The sequence below is a fragment of the Plecotus auritus genome (genome assembly GCF_963455305.1).
Source record: "Plecotus auritus genome assembly, chromosome: 2".
NCBI classification, from domain to species: domain Eukaryota; kingdom Metazoa; phylum Chordata; class Mammalia; order Chiroptera; family Vespertilionidae; genus Plecotus; species Plecotus auritus.
In genome coordinates, this window is record NC_137771.1 from 159,070,899 (window position 1) to 159,090,294 (window position 19,396).

Sequence of the window (19,396 nt, forward strand, 5' to 3'; positions counted from 1 at the left end):
CTCTGCCCATTATAGCTTCTTCCTTCTATCTTTTCATTTCCATTTACTACTATTTTATTCTGCCTGTGCAGAGCTGTGATTTTCCTTTTATAAAACCAATAATCCAGATTTGCAACACCAGTATTGTCCTGGATTCTAGCTGTTAATTTATAACATCTTTATAAAGAGAAAGTCTATTTGTAGTTCAAATTTTCACACAACCTCTTAAAACATGGCATTGTTAAAAGTGGAGAAAATGTTTTCTGCCAATTTGCCTTTTGTGAGTGTTAGTGGAGATGTAAGGGGTATTCCTTTCTTCTGAACTTGCAAATAATTCTTCCTGTGTCTTGTATTTACATCCAGAGAACATTTACCTGCTCACTGAGGAATGTATTTCCTACAGCAAATCTCACATGGTTTATAGAGAGAAGTTTTCCTCAAGGTGAAAGAGAAGGTAAGGAAATCATTCGATGGAAATGGGTTTGGAAAATAAAGAAAACAAAAAACAATAGAAATTGAGGTTGCTTAGTTTGTCTTGGCATTTAAGGACAATTCACATTCCAAGAAAAACAGGATCTTGCCCATTAAATGCCACTTTTTGATACTCATCTGGCTCCTCCAAGAGGATGGGGGTATCATTTCCCAGGATGTGAGAAATACACTTGACTTCAACTTATATATAAACACTAATGTTTTATTTCACTGTGGGTAAAAGCAGAACTCTTAGATGAGGGCAAGACGTTTAATTCAACATATATCCTATCTAATAAAAGCATAGTATGCAAATTAACCATCACTCCACTATACCCACAAGCCACGCCCACCAACCAATCAGGAATGAGTATGCAAATTAACCCAACCAAGATGGCTGCGGCCATGGAGCAAGCAGGAGGCTTGCATTTCCCCGGTAATGGAGGAGGCCAAGCTTTCCGCAGACCCTGGCCAGCCCAGGCCTCCACTCAAGGCTACAAAGTTTCAATTATAGAAGATAAATAAATTATAGAAGAAAAAAAAAGGGCCTTCGCTTGGGTCATCAGACAGCATGGCAAGCCTGCAAACCACCACAGGCAATGGAGGAAGCCAAGCTTTCCGCACACCCTGGCCTCCGTTGGCCTCCTCTGCTCAAGGCAACAAAGTTTCAATTATTGAAGATAAATAAATCCCAACAAAAATAGCTGTGGCCATGGAGCAAGCAGGAGGCTTGGCTCTGCTCAAGGCTACAAAGTTTCAATTATAAAAGATAAATAAATTCTAGAAGAAAAAAAAAGGGCCTCCGCTTGGGTCACTGGGTGGCATGGCAAGCCTGTAAACCACCACAGGCCCCTCGCCCAGGCTGCCCCACGCCGCAAGGGAACCCCTACCCTGATCCGGGGCACCCTTCAGGTCAAACCAGCTGGCTCCCACCCATGCACCAGTCCTCTATCCTATCTAATAAAAGAGTAATATGCAAATTGACCATCACTCCAACACACAAGATGGCTGCCCCCATGTGGACACAAGATGGCCATCACAAGATGGCCAGCAGGGGAGGGCAGTTGGGAGGGACCAGGCCTGGAAGGGAGGGCAGTTGGGGACGATCAAGCCTGCAGGGGAGGGCAGTTAGGGGTGACCAGGCCTACAGGGGAGAACAGTTGGGGGGGACCATGCCTGCAGGGGAGGGCAGTTAGGGGTGACCAGGCCTGCAGGGGAGGGCAGTTAGGGGCAAACAGGCTGGCAGGAGCAGTTAGGCATCAATCAGGCTGACAGGGGAGTGGTTAGGGGGTGATCAGGCTGGCAGGCTGAAGTGGTTAGGGGCAATCAGGAAGGCAGGCAGGCGAGCAGTTGGGAGCCAGCAGTCCTGGATTGTGAGAGGGATGTCCGACTGCCCATTTAGGATCGGGCCTAAACGGGCAGTCGGATATCCCTCAAGGGGTCCCAGAGTGGAGAGGGTGCTGGTTGGGCTGAGGGACACCCTCCCACCCCCGTGCACAAATTCCGTGCACCAGGCCTCTTGTTTATTAATAATTTCATATAGTTCAATTAACTTAGTACCACTGCTTTAAGTCAATAAATGAATAATTTCTACATTTTCTTGTAAGGACCTGGGTGGAGTGGGGGGCAGGGTGGGGAGGGTACTGGAGGAAGTACACATAGAGAACTTGGGTCCGTGACAAGGAACATGCTCACCTGGAGGATTAAAAGTTCCTGGGGTAGGAACACACATTGAAATAAGCTCAGATGAGACTACACAAAGCCATATTTTTCACAGGTGATAAACATGACAACCTTTGCTAGAATAATCCCAGCCATCCCTGCCTGGCACAATAACCTTTCTCCTGAGTCATTTCTCCTCAAAGTGCAACATATTTTCAACAGTAACTGAATCACACAGAGCTTACTGCATTATATATTTTTTTAATAATGAACTTAAGGGGAGAAACCAAGATGGCAGCATAGGTAAACACCTAAACTGCTGCCTCGCACAACAATTTCAAAACTACAACTAAAAGACAAAATCCAGAACCACAGGAAGGCTGGCTGAGTGGAAATTCTACAACTAGTAGGAAAGAGAAAAGCACACTGAGACTCAGAGGAGCTGCAGGAGGCAGAGGTACTGAGACGCACGAGCGTGAAGAGGACTGGCAACTGAGTGCGTGGCTGGCTTTCTCAAGCAGGAGGGAGACAAAAGCTCCCAACTGCTCTGAACTCCAGTTCCAGGCGAGACTCTGGGGACCCAGACTCATATGGTGTGAAACTGGACTGTCAGGAAAGAGAAAAGCACACTGAGACTCAGAGGAACTGTGGAAGGCAGAGGTACCGAGGCACGCGCGGAGAGGGCGGGCAACTGAGTACACGGCTGGCTTTCTCAAGCGGGAGGGAGATAAAAGCTCCCGACTGCACTGAACTCCAGTTCCGGGCGAGACTCTGGGGACCCAGACTCATTCGGGGAGAAACTGGACTATCTGGCAGCGGGTGGAACTCAAGGGCGGCTTTCTCTCAGAGGTGCTTGCAGCGATTACGACGAGACACTAAGACACAGGACCTATTAGGGCAGGGCTGACAGCAAACTAATGCTGTCTGCTCTGCCCTGAGACTCCGCCCCATCCAAGCTGAGCACAGAGGCTCTTGCAAGTCTTGTCTCATAAGGGTATCTCCAGCACAGAAGTTCTCCCAGCGTAGACACAGCTGATCCTCACAGCCAATTGGCCTGAAGGTCAATTCCTCCCAGTGATACCAACAACAATCAAGGCTTAACTACAACAAGACTGTGCACACAGCCCACAAAGGGGTGCACCAAGAGTGTCCACTTCAGGTAACTGGGGAGGCTGAGCCACTGGGCCCTATAGGACACCTAGCACACAAAGCCACTCTATCAACTCAGGGAAGCAGCCAAAATGCGGAGACAAAGAAACAGGTCACAAATGAAAAATGGAGGAGAGCAAACGACTGGATATAAAGTTCAAAACCACGGTTATAAGGTTTTTCAAGAATTTTCTAGAAAAGGCCGATAAATTTAGTGAGACCCTGAAGGATAGGAAAAAGGACCAACTAGAAATTAAGCATACACTGACTGAAATAAAAAATATTATACAGAGATCTGACAGCAGACTAGAGGATCACAAGAATCAAGTCAAAGATTTGAAATACAAAGAAGCAAAAAACACTCAACCCGAAAAGCAAAAAGAAAAAAGAATCCAAAAATATGAAGATAGTGTAAGGAGCCTCTGGGACAACTTCAAGCGTACCAACATCAGAATTATGGGGGTGCCAGAAGAAGAGAGAGAGCAAGATACTGAAAACCTATTTGAAGAAATAATGACCAAAAACTTCCCCCACCTGGTGAAAGAAATAGACTTACAAGTCCAGGAAGCACAGAGAACCCCAAACAAAAGGAATCCAAAGAGGACCACACCAAGAAACATCATAATTAAAATGCCAAGAGCAAAAGACAGAGAATATTAAAAGCAGCAAGAGAAAAACAGTTAGTTACCTACAAGGGAGCACCCATAGGACTGTCAGCTGATTTCTCAACAGAAACTATGCAGGCCAGACAGGAGTGGCAAGAAATATTCAAAGTGATGAATAGCAAGAACCTACAACCAAGATTACTCTACTCAGCAAAGCTATCATTCAGAATTGAAGGGCAGATAAAGAGCTTCACAGATAAGAAAAAGCTAAAGGAGTTCCTCACTACCAAACCAGTATTATATGAAATGCTGAAAGGTATTCTTTAAGAAGAGGAAGAAGAAGAAAAAGGTAAAGATAAAAATTATGAACAACAAATACATATCTATCAACAAGTGAATCTAAAAATCAAGTGAATAAAAAAATCTGATGAACAGAATAAACTGGTGAATATAATAGAATCAGGGTCATAGAAAGTGAGTGGACCGACTATTCTCGGGGGGAAAGGGGTGTGGGGGTGCGGGAAGAGACTGGACAAAAATCATACACCTATGGATGAGGACAGTGGGGGATGGGTAAGGGCAGAGGGTGGGGTGGGAACTGGGTGGAGAGGAGCTATGGGGGAAAAAAGAGGAATAATTGTAATAATCTGAACAATAAAGATTTATTAAATTAAAAAAATAAAAATAAATAGCACAACATCACATTAAAAAATATAATGAACTTAAAAGTTGGTGTTCGCTGAAACCGGTTTGGCTCAGTGGATGGAGCGTCGGCCTGCGGACTGAAGGGTCCCGGGTTCGATTCCGGTCAAGGGCATGTACCTTGGTTGCGGGCACATCCCCAGTGGGAGGTGTGCAGGAGGCAGCTGATCGATGTTTCTCTCTCATCGATGTTTCTAGCTTTCTATCCCTCTCCTTTCCTCTCTGTAAAATATCAATAAAATATATTTAAAAAAAAAAAGTTGGTGTTCATGAATCATTGTGTTAATGCACTTGATTCATTTTGAAACTATTATTGGTTTTGTTATTAGTTTCCTTTTAAAACAGTTCACCCACCATAATGACAGGATGCAATCCTGATAATATTTGTTAAATGTCATTATAGATATGTTCTTCTGTTAAATAAACCCTGTTTGATGTGTCCTTTATGTTACTTCAAACTAAAGGGGTTGGTTTGCCTACACTCATCAAAGCCCAATAAGATGTGAACGGTAGTTTGCAGCAAAGAAAGTACAGTAAAGGTTTATTTAGGGAATTGGCACCAAGCCCAGAGGCATAGGTGAGCCAGTACTCTGAGACCTAGCTCTCCAATGGCCTCTGGGTGATAGATTAATTATATAAGGGGGGAATTATTAGTCAAGGTGGCTAAGGGAGTTGGGGTCCCGGGCTCCACTGATTCCTCAGAGCCAAAGCAAAGGGAGGAGTTGATCATTGCGTCAGGTCCCGATGTTGGCCATGGCATCGTCCTGTCTGATTTCATGAGGATGTGGTTGGTAGTGGTAGGTTGTTCCGCTTTCATGGGCCTGGGGCTAAAACATAACTGAGGTCAAGATGTTATCTTTAGTTTGGCAGAAACTCTGCTCTCATGATTGACAGACCTGAGGCTTTGTTCTTGAGGCAGAAGTCTGATGCTGACCAGACCCTAACGTCCTAAGGGCTTAATGATTAAAGAGTGGACGTGCAGTATGTGCACAGGTAGAAGGATCTGGTTGAAAGGAGGCAAGTGAGTCATAGCAATATTAGGTTGGACAAGGCTAGCTTGGATTAAGGAGAAAATTATATTAGAGAAATGAAGTTCCTGTGCAGTTATAATTACACTCCCAACCATAAGGCCGGACGGTGTGGTCAGAGTTCTACCAGCATGTAACTACATTTGGTTATGAGTTTGGACAGTAATAACTTCAGAACTAGCATGTAGAGCCTTCAATGTAAAGACGCTGTGAGAATTCAGAAAGTTATGGCCTATGATGACAGACAGTTTTACATTAAATCCCTGCTGCCGTGTGTGCTGTTTGGAAGTTGGACTAACAGAGGCAGTTAAACAGGGTTCTGTTTCTAAAGCAGACTCACAGGACCCAACATGACAGTGGTTATAAATCTGCAACTTATTGCAGGAGAAGGATACAAGAAGCAACACCATTAAAGTAAAGATATGCATCACATGTACGTTTGCAACAGGGGCCCAGTGCGGTCGGGCAGGGCTTCTTTGTCCTCCCTCCGTAAGGGGGACTGGGGAAGGGGAACCACTGAGATGGCACAGAGCACCCCAGAGTCTCAGCTGAGGTCATTTTATAGTTTCCTGATCACTTAGGCATATTCCTGCTGTGTATCCAGATTCCACAGCAGAGCCCTGGAATTCCCCTGGGCCCTGGTTACAAACCAAACAATCCTCTTAATCAATACATTTCACATCTTGACCATGGACCAATGCCATGCAGCAGCCTCAGCAAACAGTTCCAGTTAATTCTGCGCCTGCTGGGACATACCCTCACTGCCCAAATACTGCCATTGGACACCTTTAGACTCTCCTTTACCATAAACCAAACTGTCTCCAGCCAGGCCTTGGCATCACTGTATGGCTCATGCTGGCAATGTTCCTGACTAACCTTGCTCTTATTCATCTTCTAGAAATATACATTACAAATGAAGAGAGAAAAGACAAAAGTGGATTTTTGAACATCAAGTCTGTTTTCACAAGGGTGTATGCCAATGAACCAGCTCAATCAAACAACCTGACCATCTGGTGTATGGCTCAGACTCCAGTGCCTGGAAATAAAGTGTGGAATATCTCATCTGAAAAGATCACTTTTTCCTTGGGTGAGTAGTCTGTTTAATAAGGTCAAAAAGGGGTGTCCAAGACTGCCATAAGTTCAGAGTATTTCTAATTGGAACAAATAGAATACTCATTATTTCCATGATATTTTAATCTCGCTACACAACTCAAAATTATTAAATTTCAAAGTAGCAAACTTTTTTTGACAAATGGGACCCTACTGAAAAAAATATTCTTTAAATAAAAAGCTGACTCAAGAATGTTTTCAAGAATTTCAGGTGAATACAGAATATTTTTTTTCAAATTCCATTAATAATAACTCTTAACTAACTGGCATTAACACTACTATATTAATTATCAATAGAGATGATCATTTAGCATTTTAAAAAATCCAAAAATTCCTTCTGGATTGCTAAAAACATTCAAATACATATAGCGCAATGGCTAAACCATGTATAGGATATAAATATTTTAAGGATAGGGACTGTATCTTGCTTTAGTACCCCTGATTTTGAAGCACAGAGTCTGACACAAAGATTTTTATGACAAAATTGATATGTAGGATCATTCTACATATTTCAGCAGTTGACTAACTAGATCAAATAATGAATATTTTACCATATAAAAGAAATGAACAAATGTTCCAACAAACACTGTGACAACAGATTACCTTTAAAAAAATAGAAATTTGTAATGACAAGCATCAAATATGCATATATATAATAGTAAAGTAATGCCTATAAAACTTAAATAGATTTGCAAGTCATTAATAAACTCTGCAGGACTATTAACATCTTTACCACCTTCTTATTTTCAGAGGTATTGTAGTCTATAACATACTCATAAAAAACAGAATAATTGATGAGGGAAAGAGTTTCCCTTTGTTTCAGGCCACGGTCTGCATCTTGGGTCCTTCCCAGTCCTGTCATAAATGCAGGCGTTTGGTTCCTGGGATCCTTGGACCAGCAAAGGTATAGGGATAGCTCAGTGCAGGTCCATTCCCCACTATTCAGAAACAAGTGCCTATTTGATACTGGGACAGTAGCACCATCCCCATCCCTCCTATAACTCTCTCTCTCTCTCTCTCTCTCTCTCTCTCTCTCTCTCTCTCTCTCTCTCTCTCTCTCCATATACCATATATATATATATATATATATATATATATATATATATATATATCTCCATATTTAACTTTGCCTAATTCTTTCAAAAATAAATACACCTTCTTTGCTGAAGAAGGCTGGGTATAGTTAGGATGCAGTCTTGGAACTTTAAAGGTAATTAAAGGTAACTGGTTCTCACATCGTTTTACCAATAGCTTTGGCAGAACCTAATGACATGAACTATAGACCAAACAACCTCAAATTCCAAAGAGGACCTTATTTCTGTCACAGACATATGTTTAAAAAAACTATATTTTGTGATGTTAAAACTGTGCTTGTGTTTTTGTTCAAAGACTATTTTTAGAGCACTTTCAGCTTCACAGAAAAAAAAAGAGAGGTACAGAGATTTACTGTATACATCCCCCACCCCCCACACACATGCATATTCTCCCTCATTATCAACAACACATACCAGAATGTACATTTGGTACAATTGGAAAACCTACATTGACACATCATAATTATTCAAAGTCCATAGCTTATTTTAGGGTTCATTCTTGGTGTTGTGCATTTGGACAAATGGGTAATAATGTGTATCCATCATTATAGTATCATACACAATCATTTCACTGCCCTAAAAATTCTCTGTACTTCACCTATTAACCCCTGTCCTCCCACATCCAACCCCTGGCAAATACTGAGCTCTTTTTACTATCTCTGTAGATTTGCTGTTTTGGAATGTTATATTAAAATCATACAGTATGTAGCCTTTTCAGATTACCTTCTTTCATTTAGTAATATGCATTTAGGTTTCCTCCAAGTCTTTTCATGGCTTGATAGCTCATTTTTTGATTTTAGCACTAAATACTATTTCATTGTATGCATGTACCACATTCATCTACTGAAGAACATCTTGGTGGCTTCCAAGTTTTGGCAACTATGCATAAAGCTACCATAAACATTCATGTGCAGATTTCTATGCCATCATGAGTTTTATTTTTTTTAAATATATTTTATTGATTTTTTACAGAGAGGAAGGGAGAGGGATAGAGAGTCAGAAACATTGATGAGAGAGAAACATCAATCAGCTGCCTCCTGCACACCTCCTACTGGGGATGTGCCCGCAACCAAGGTACATGCCCTTGACTGGAATCGAACCTGGGACCTTTCAGTTCACAGGCCGATGCTCTATCCACCAAGCCAAACCGGTTAGGGCATGCCATCATGAGTTTTAGACTACTTTATTATATACCAAAGAACACAGTTGCTGGATTGTATGGTAAAAGTATGTTTAGTTTTGTAAGAAACCACCAAACTGTCTTCCAAAGTAGTTGTCTCCTTTTGCATTCCCACCAGCAATGAATAAGAGTTACCGTTGCTCCCCATCGTCATCTGAGATTGGTGTCAGTGTTCTAGCTTTTGGTCATTCTGTAGAGATATCTCATTGTTGTTTCAATTTCCATTTTTTCTGGTTACATGTGATATGAAGCACATTTTCATATGCTTATTTGATATCTGTATATCTTCCTTGGTTCAGTGTCTGTTAAAGGTTTGGCCCCATTTTTTTAATCAACTAGTTTGTTTTCTTAATGTTGAGTTTTAAGAGTTCTTTGTATATGTTTTGCATAACAGTCCTTTGTCAGATGTGTCTCTTGCAAATATTTTTCTCCCAGTCTGTAGCGTATCTTCTCATTCTCTTGAATTATATTTATTTTTAAGATTAGAAAATAACAAATAGTTTTTTTGTTAATCCTTGCCCGAGGATATTTTTCCATTGACTTTTAGTGAGAGTGGAAGAGAGAAGGAAAGACAGAGAGAAACATCGATGTAAGAGAAACACATCGATCGGTCAGGGCCCGGGCCAGGGAGGAGCCTGCAACCGAGGTACATACCCTTGACCAGAATCAAACCCAGGACGCTTTGGTCCACAGGCCAATGCTCTATCCACTGAGCCAAACCGGCTAGGGCAAAAATAATGAATATTTCAAGGTAATAAGGAAGAGCATTCATTCTGATACCCAAAGCACATGATAATTCCAATATTATAGGAGAGCCCTGGATCTAATATAATTTTAGGATCTGAGCAGATGGTTATTTTTAAAATTTTATAATGAGTTTTTATCCTTTGTGATAAAATATGAAAGACAATAAATCTTGAAGATTCCAGTTTCCCCAAATTATAGCTAGTATTCTGGTCACAATCTGACATACATCTTTGTGAATGATTTAGAAGATGCAGTTGAGACTCCATAAAATAATGTCATCACTCTATCATATTTTTCTATTTGTTATAGTTCTTAAACACTTCCAAACATGCTTTCTCTGTCTGTAGTGGTACCACTGGATGCCATATAAACACTGGAGTTAACTTCTCATGATTTGTCCAAGAGTCATTGCCGTATCAAGCTATTATTGTTGACAGATAGTAAGATGAAAATACAGAAGAAAAATCTGTTGTCACTGAGTGCTAAAGCAGAGAAATTCTGGAACCATTACAGAACAGAAAAGAGATTAGTGAGAAGAGACAAGTTTTTGCTCCCTTTTATTCCCAGAGAAGAGTAACAATGTTAGAAGGCTGCAAGATGACAAGGTCTAAGGTGCTCTCTTCCCACCTACCGCAGTCTCCCAGGCAGTTCAAGTGCTCAGTGATTCTTACTTTAGAAAACTCAGAAAGGGAATGGGGTCAGGGTCGGGGTGATTGGCAGCTCATCAAGCAGTTATTTGAGTACCGGAGCCTGTAGACTCTTGTAATTCAACAGTGTATTTTAAAAAAAGAATAATTTTCTAAAAATATCCTCTCCTGCTGGCCTAGCCTATTGGTATGTCTACTATGGTAGCAATGCAGAGTCCATTTCTTGGCATATACAAAGTGTGTTTTGTTTTATTGAGGTGGAGGGTATGTTTTGTTTTGCTCAGTGTGAATACCCCAGGGGAAAGATAATATCCTGGCTGTCATCAGCCTTGACTGAGATTTTTTTATTAAATGGATTTCCAACTGTAACTGTTAAGGTCAAGATTAGAAAGAGAGTTAAGGATTAATGAGTCATGTGAGTGTGTGTGAGTGTGCATGTGTTTTGGGGATGTGAAGAGAGAATTAAAACGGGATATGTCAATAATGGGACGAGAGAACCATTGAATATTGAGGTGGGATGTGCCAGACAATACTTTCTGTTATGTCCCTCATACAATAAAGGACTTTAATTTAAATACAGATCACATAGGATCTTGTTAAAATGCAGACTCTGATTCAGTAAATCAAAGGGGTGAGCCTGCGATTCTGCATTTCCATTAAGTTTCTACGAGAAGTCATGAACCACATTTTGAGAAGCATGGTTCTAACATGCTCTGGAGTTCACTTCTAGGTGGAATAGCTAAGGGCTGATTCAAGCTCTAAGGAAACCCTAAAACTCACCCAGCTGCTCTATGGGCCAGACACGTGGTCATTGCTACCCACTGCTGGTCCTGAGGGCCCTGACAGGCCTGCTGCAGAGTGGACACCCTCGGAAACAAAGTGAGTTGCTTTTGGCCAGTAGCTCAACCCCTGACAACATGATGGTCTGAAAACTGGCTGACATGTGTTTGCTAAATTCTGCATTTGAGTTTCAGAAAATAATTTTTCCCTATTAGGTTTGAGCTGCTCATTTTTATACCCCTGAGTTTTGTTTTGACTGAGGCAGAGTTTCAACTTTGCAGGCCAATCTGAAACCAGAAGGATATTTTTGGCCTCAAGTTTCATGTTGAAAGCTCTGCATCGCTTTTGTCAGAGTGGGAGGAGTTCCTGGGAGACTGGGTAGGTGGGGAAGGGAGCACCTCAGACACTGTTATCTTGCAGCCTACCAACATTGTTACTCTTATTAACGGCAACAAAAACTGCTCTCCTCTAAGTCTCTTTTCTGCTCTGTAATATTCCCAGAATTTCTCTGCTTTAGCACTGAGACAACAGATTTTTCTTATATGGATAATACATAAACACATGGGCATGGCTGTGTTCCAATAAACTCTGTTTGCAAACACAGGCAATGAGTGGGACTTGACATGTGAGCCACAGTGTGGCAACCTCTTTTCTAAGCAATCCACAGAGAAAAACACCTCCGCATCATATTTCCAGGTGTGCTCCAACTGATTAAGGTTATTCCTTTGGAAAATAAGGCTTATGATATACCCGCAGTCAGCTCTGTACTTAAAGTTGGTCTTCTTCCTTCCAATGTTAAGAGGGAATTTGTAGGCACTGAATCATCATCCACTTGCATAAAATACAAAAATACAAAGTGAGGAACAAAGTAATTACTTCTCTTGAAGGGCATGCCCCATAAGTAATAAGGCCTTTGCCGGGTAAACTCTGAACACATCATAAAGCTCCTTAGGCTTATTTAAGTTTGAGGAAGTGCATCCCAGGAGGTTTGGGTGAGAAAGTGTTAGAAGCAGCATGCACAAAGATCAAGCACTCATCAAGAGCATATTGTGTTTAGGAAACGGGGCTGAGCTATCACCTGCTGGATGGAGAATGTGATCTGAGAGAGATATAAAGGATGATAGGCAGCATCAGGAAATGAAGTTGGGGATGCGATAGGGGACCAAATCATGATCAAATGTGCACATCATGCTAAGAGGTGCATCTTGTTTGGGATGGCATGTGGAGAAGAAGATGGTCATTCTACTAACCTATTCATATACTCTCCATATAACTACCCTCTCCCACCTCCGCAGAGATTAATAACAAGGAATCATTTGTATGATAGCAAATCAGAGCCAGCTGTTAGTGCCACCTACAGCCAATAACAGTAACAACATTACCACCAATAAAAATAAAACATAGATGCATCTAGATGACAATAAGAAATTCCTCCCAATATGCTGTGGCTTCAAGTGACATAATTTAAAAAATATATACTTTTCCCTTAAATTAAATTACGGAATAGAACCCACAGTATAATTTGTAATCAAATATCCAAATAATTGACATCAGATACGTGACACTATACCCAATGCCATTTTATCTAGAAAATCAAGAAGTTCCCTAGCCTCAAGTTCACTTACCCATATTTAACCCACATATTCCTAAAGTTAGTAGATCCTTTTGGCATTTGTAAATTGTTTTGTATTGCTAATAGGAATATCTTACAGTAAAATAATGGAGGCTTTAAGGAATTGACATGGATACATAATAAGTCAAATCACATATTCCAGCCTCTCTTTCATTAAACCCCCTCCCACACACAGAGAAAAGTATAGCCAAATAAAAATTTTATGACAAAAACAGGCATTTTAGAAAGAGCATAATCATACCATCAATCTTAAGTTCATTGGTGTTGTATCCAGTCTGGTAGTTGTATTGTTGTTTCTATGCTTGCTGATAAAACAATTTTTGTGGGTTTATGGATTTGTAAACTGTGTGGTTACTTTTTAAATATTTCAGATATTAGCTGCTGTGTTTGTTTCACTAGGTCTTGGTTAAATGTCACTTTCTCCAGAAAGCTTTCCTTGACCTCCCAATCCCAGGAGGGTGCCCCTGCTGTGCCTCCCCATGAATCCCTTCACAGGGTGCCCCTCCTGGGCCTCCCCCTGACTCCCTTCACAGGGTGCCCCTCCTGTGCCTCCCCATGAATCCCTTCACAGGGTGCCCCTCCTGGGCCTCCCCCTGACTCCCTTCACAGGGTGCCCCTCCTGGGCCTCCCCCTGACTCCCTTCACAGGGTCCCCCTCCTGTGCCTCCCCCTGACTCCCTTCACAGGGTGCCCCTCCTGTGTCTCCCCCTGACTCCCTTCACAGGGTCCCCCTCCTGGGCCTCCCCCTGACTCCCTTCACAGGGTGCCCCTCCTGGGCCTCCCCCTGACTCCCTTCACTTCCACTCTCACAGCATCAACACAGTGCCTGGCTCCCCACCTATCATCTAGGCCAGTGGTCGGCAAACTCATTAGTCAACAGAGCGGCAAACCGCAGCTCGCGAGCCGCATGTGGCTCCCGAGCCGCAGTTTGCCGACCACTGATCTAGGCTGTATGCTTTTTAGAGACAGCCCCAGGACTCTGTTATTTGCCATTATGTACCACTGCCTTGCCTGTTAAAAGGCCTCAATAATGATTTGTTAAATGAATAAACAAAGTTGGGGTGGGGAAGACTAAGTCAATACTTTATCTTTATATTATAGTACTTTTATTCATTATAAATTTCTGCTTGTCCTTTCAGCCTCAGTAAACCCTCCGACAGATCCTGCACTTGGTATTACAGAATCTACCCTTGGCACCCAACCTTCTCCAGCCAACAACAGATCTCCCACAGGTAAGAATATTTTCACACTGTTTTAATTTCCATGTCCTATTTATTAATCCTTTAAGGAAGCATACTGATAAAGGAAAAAATTTCAGAACATTTGTGTCATTCATGAGCTTTTCTAATCTATGATATTTCAGATAAACATATAAGTACTATTCTTGAGGTTTCCAAGAGTTAGCACAACTTCCAAAGTCCTTCACTTAAAGTCCTAGAAAAAAACAAAGTGAATAAATATTCAGTGAGAAATTAAATTTTGTATTATATTATTAAGTAGGTTAATAAATTGACAGCCCTCCTCCTTCTAAGTGGGATGTTTAAGAAATTGGTTGTAAACAGAGATTCTGTGGACCAGAGGTAGGTAGATAAAATTTTAAATTTAAATTTGTCCTGGTTCAAATTAATTTTGACCAAGTTGACTAGTGAGGACTATGAATTCAGCCTCACAGGGACATTATTAATAATGGAGGTCAGGCTGGGTTAGTGTTTCTACAGCAAAGAAATAACACTGACTTTCAGAAGTTGGAAAACAAATTATAAATTTCTATGTCCATGTCCTTTGTATTTAACAAAGAACTATGGTGACTATTTCTAATACAAAAATATATATATTCTATGAAGAGTAGAAGTAAAGTTTTCATTCTTATTTAATTAAAACTATTAATTTTAGCTCAAAATGAGAACTGAAAATGGAATAAATAAAAGCAGTCACTGGGGATGAACAATTCCTTTAGCATGTAGCCTTTGGCAGATAGCCTGCAGCCACTGTCACAGGTTGATAACTCTCAGAAAATAGAGTGAGCATCACCTGCAAGTTAGAAAGTTTACATTCATGTGATTTTTTTTAGTTCTTAAGGTTTTGTCATTTTCCTTTTAAAGTTTCTTTTTCTTTCACTTCTAATTCATCATTCAGAAATAAACCATTATAGATTATGATATGCTTCATTTAACAAATAATAGCATATTCAAAATAGTACCTTAAGTCTGTACAGTACTCTGTGGATTGTCTTTTGCTTCATAACAAATATTTCACCCCAAAATTTAGCAACTTATAAAACACTAGAGGCCCGGTGCACAAAATTTGTGCATGGGGGTGGAGGCGGGGAGGTCCCTTAGTGTGGCCTGCACCTTCTCGCAATCCAGGATCCCTCTTGCAATCCGGGATCCCTCTCGCAATCCGGGATCCCTCTCGCAATCCAGGACCACTGGCTCCTAACTGCTCTCCTGCCTGCCTGCCTGATCACCCCTAACCACTTTGCCTGCTTGCCTGATTGCCCTAACCACTCACCTGCCTGCCTCATCGCACCTAATCACTCTGCCTGCCTGCCTGATTGCCCCTAACCACTCGCCTGCCTACCTCATCACCCCTAACCACTCTGCCTGCCTGCCTGATCACCCCTAACCACTCTCCTGTCTGCCTGATCGCCCCTAACCACTTCTGCCTTGGCCCCCGCTGCAGCGGCTTCATCTTGAAGGAGAGGAGAATTAGGGTCCACTTGTTGAAGGGATTGTATCAAAGAATTTGTGAACAAATTAAAACCACCATGTTCAGTCACTTAGAAAATGTTTTCACATAAAATACAATGTGGTGTGATCTTCTATATTATCATAGGCAGACAGAAAAAGTGTTATCATTCCTATTTTCCAGATGGGGACACTAAGATGCTAAGAGCATAAATGGTCACATGACTAGTAAGTGGCCAAGTTAGTATTCATACCAAAGTCTTCTGATGGTATATCTAGTTCTCACCACATTAGATATCATGTTTTCTCCAACTGGTCTAAACACTTCATGAAAACAGTAAGCATATTTGTTTTACATCCTAGCACATGTCTAGCACAGAGTAGGCCAGTAAAAAATACTAGTTGAATAGATAAATGAATAAAACAATTAATGAGAATAACATACCTTCATTATGTAGCTATCATTAATAGACTCTATATTATTTTAAAACATGATAATTTGTTCCTGCCTTCTAAAAAGTTGCAGTGTACTTGGAGAGAGATGACATGCATACATGGAAATGTCAACTCAAAATCATAGAGTGAAAGGTGTTGCATCTTATAGAATTAAAATGCACAAGATGAGGTACAGACCAGTAAGTCTTAGGCTTTGAGCAAAGAAAGGTCCCCATGAGTTTATGGACTCAGATGTTATCTAAGAGAGATGAAATAAGCTGATTCTTGAAATGTGTGTTGTATTGATTTGACTCGGTTGAGAGCTTGAGAACAAACTGAGCAGTTGTTCATTAGCAAGAATGTTTGTGAGAATTTGAGAAAATGTTTGGAGCTAAGCTTGGGTCCCAGAGTGGGATTGTGTAGCAGAGAAGCACAGATGAATATTGGAAAATGCAGAATAAAGAGAGCCTTAAACCTCAGCCTAAGGATTCCAAATAATCTCCTTTAGGAAATAGGTCAGGGACCCCATTAAACATTTTTAGAAAAGAAATGACATAATCCCTTTATTACATATTGATTGAGCATTTGGTGTGCATCAGATGCTCTTCTAGGTGCTGGAAATACAACAGTGAACAAAAGAGAGAGAGAAAAATATGCTCTCATGATAGTTATATTCTTCCAATTGAGAGCAAAAATGAATATCTTCTAGCTGAGTTTCCTATGGGGTTGGTTGACGCGTGCTGTCACATGTTTCCATCAGACCAAGCACTATTCTTATTTCTGTGAAGAAAATCAAGGAAAGGACAGTATTACCCTTAAGGAGTCTACTGTTTACTACAGCTCTAGTATTAGAGAAGGAAGGAGAGCACAAATAAATATATTTGTTAGAAAACAGAAAAATGCTGGTCTACTGTCACACTATGGTGATATAGTTAGGAAATTTCTGAAGATTTAAAAATCTCCTTAAAATAAGATCCTTCCATGTTGGACTGTTTTATTTATTTATCTAGAGGCCCGGTGCATGAAATTCGTGCACGGGGGGAGGGTCCCCTAAGCCCAGCCTGCACCCTCTCCAATTGGGTACTCTTGGGGGATGTCCGACTGCCGGTTTAGGCTCAATCCTGGGGATTGAGCCTAAACCGGCAGTCAGACATCCCTCTCACAATCCTGGACTGCTGTCTCCTAACCACTCACCTGCCTGCCTGCCTGATCACCCCTAACCTCCTCTGCCTGCCAGCTTGATCACCCCTAACTGCACCCCCTGCTGGCCTGGTTACCCCTAAATGTCACCACCCCGCTGGCCTGGTTGCCCCAACTGCCCCTCCTGCTGGCCTGGTCACCCCTAACTGCCCCCTGCTGATGGCCAGGTCACCCCTAACTCCCCTCCCCCGGCAGCCTGGTTGCCCCTCACTATCCCCCCTGCTGGCCTGGTCGCCCCACACATCCTGCTGTTCGGTCATTTGGTCATCCCTCACTGACCCCCCTGCCAGCCTGATCGCCCCACACAGCCTGCGGCTCAGTCGTTCGGTCGCCCCTCACTAACCCCCCCGCCAGCCTGGTCACTCCACACAGCCCGCTGTTTGGTTGTTTGGTCATCCCTCACTGACCCCCCTGCCAGCCTGGTCGCCCCACACAGCCTGCTGTTCGGTTGTTTGGTCATCCCTCACTGACCCCCCTGCCAGCCTGGTCACCCCACACCACCTGCTGTTCAGTCGTTTAGTCGTCCCTCACTAACCCCCTGCCAGCCTGGTCGCCCCACACAGCCTGCTGTTCGGTTGTTTGGTCATCCCTCACTGACCCCCCTGCTGGCCTGGTCACCTCATGCTGCCTTTTAGGTCATCCATCCAGTTGTTTCGTTTGTGAAGGCCCCTGGCTTTTTATATATATAGATTTTTTTTTTCTTTTTAAGTTTCAAGTGCACATTTTTATGATACAAAATCTGTAGGTTCCCTGACCAGGAATTGAACCAGTGACCTTTCGGTGCATGGGATGATGCTCAACCAACTGAGCCACACCAGCCAGGGCAGGACTGTTGTAGATCAGTGGTTCTCACCAGCATGATTTTGTCCTCCAACCCCTCGGGGACATTTGGTAGTGTGGGGACATTTTTGATCACCACAATGGGAAGGGGGGAGGGTGTTACTAGCATCTAATATGTAGAGGCCATGGGTGCTGTTAAATAGTGTACATTTTGTAGGATAGGACAACCTCTACAGTAAAGATTATCTGGTCCCAAACGTCAACAGTGCTGAGGCTGAGAAACCCCGTTTTAAATTAGGCTCTGGCTTAAGAGTAGTTCTTTTGTTTGTTTGTTTTGCTTTACAAAATTTCAACCTCTGTCAAGATAGTAACAATAGATTATGTTTGGAACAATTCTCAGTCTGATTTTTATGCGCGCCCCCCCCCCCCAAAAAAAAAACAACACAAAAAAACACACATGTTAAATCAATGGCTGAGTATATCTAAATACAATTTATTTTCTTAGAATAATCTCTGAATTACAACTGGAATCCCAAATTTTGTCTTAGCACGCTGTAGGGTAATGAGGACTGGCTGCCCCAAAAGCTGGTAGGATTCACCCTCCTGTGTTCTTTTAAGAAAAGAAGCGAGCAAGATGGAACATGTCCTGGGAACCAACTTCAAAAGGCTATGGTTTCATTTCAGATCCTAAGATGTAATGAACTACATAGTTCAATCATAATTATGAAGCTACATATTTTGCTGCAAACATCCAATTCGTGTTTTTCCCCTCAATGAAAGGATATTTTTTAAACAAATGTTGACAAAAAATGAAAAGAATATTCTTTAACTAGAGGAGACTGTGTAACTCATAACAAACTTCAAGAGCTACCCAGGGAAATACAATTCAATTCAGCCAGAACTAATTGGTGTTTTCTGAGTCCCGGCTGCATTTTCTGTCCTCAGAAAAGGAAAAGACATGAGGCTGACAAGCTAAAGGGCGAGATGAAACAAGCCTGAATGCAGCAGAGACAGCTGACAAATCCAGGGTGGGACAATACTGGCATAAACCGGGGGTTTCTCCTGCCCCCAGGATCGCCCTGTGCCTTCTACAGATTATTTATTCAACAACAATTAAACATTGAGTGACTGCAGCATGCCAGACATCGATGAGGTGCTGGGATATGGTGATAGACAAGACAGGAAGGGCCCAGTTTCACCGAGCTTATGCTAGCAGGACCTACTTGCCTAGCCTTCCATTTCACTGCCCACCAGGCCACAGACCCTCCTATTTTTATACTTGTGCAGAATCCTTTAACCTGATGATACTGATTTTAATGTTAAGCCCTCTGTAAAAATTTAGCTGGTCCCCACAGTGTGGATATTTCTACTCCTGGGCACCTTGAGTAACCATCAGCCAGGTCTCTAGGTGAACACACCTGATCCTTGGCAAGCGGGGGATCAGATACTGAGGGTACAGACTGAAAGAAACAACTGCCCAGGGGATGCAGCAAAACTACTAATTTACG

General features: G+C 42.0%; 1 protein-coding gene across 1 annotated transcript in view; it reads left to right on the top strand.

The window, feature by feature from the left end:
• Positions 1 to 19,396, top strand: part of CD96 (CD96 molecule) — a gene marked incomplete at both ends in the record, with an annotated part of 94,985 nt that overhangs the window by 41,417 nt on the left and 34,172 nt on the right. The window contains 3 exons of the mRNA XM_080655218.1: positions 343 to 433; positions 6,495 to 6,683; positions 13,926 to 14,018. Coding sequence (XP_080511344.1) covers positions 343 to 433; positions 6,495 to 6,683; positions 13,926 to 14,018 — 373 coding nt within the window. The remainder of the gene's footprint in view (positions 1 to 342; positions 434 to 6,494; positions 6,684 to 13,925; positions 14,019 to 19,396) is intronic.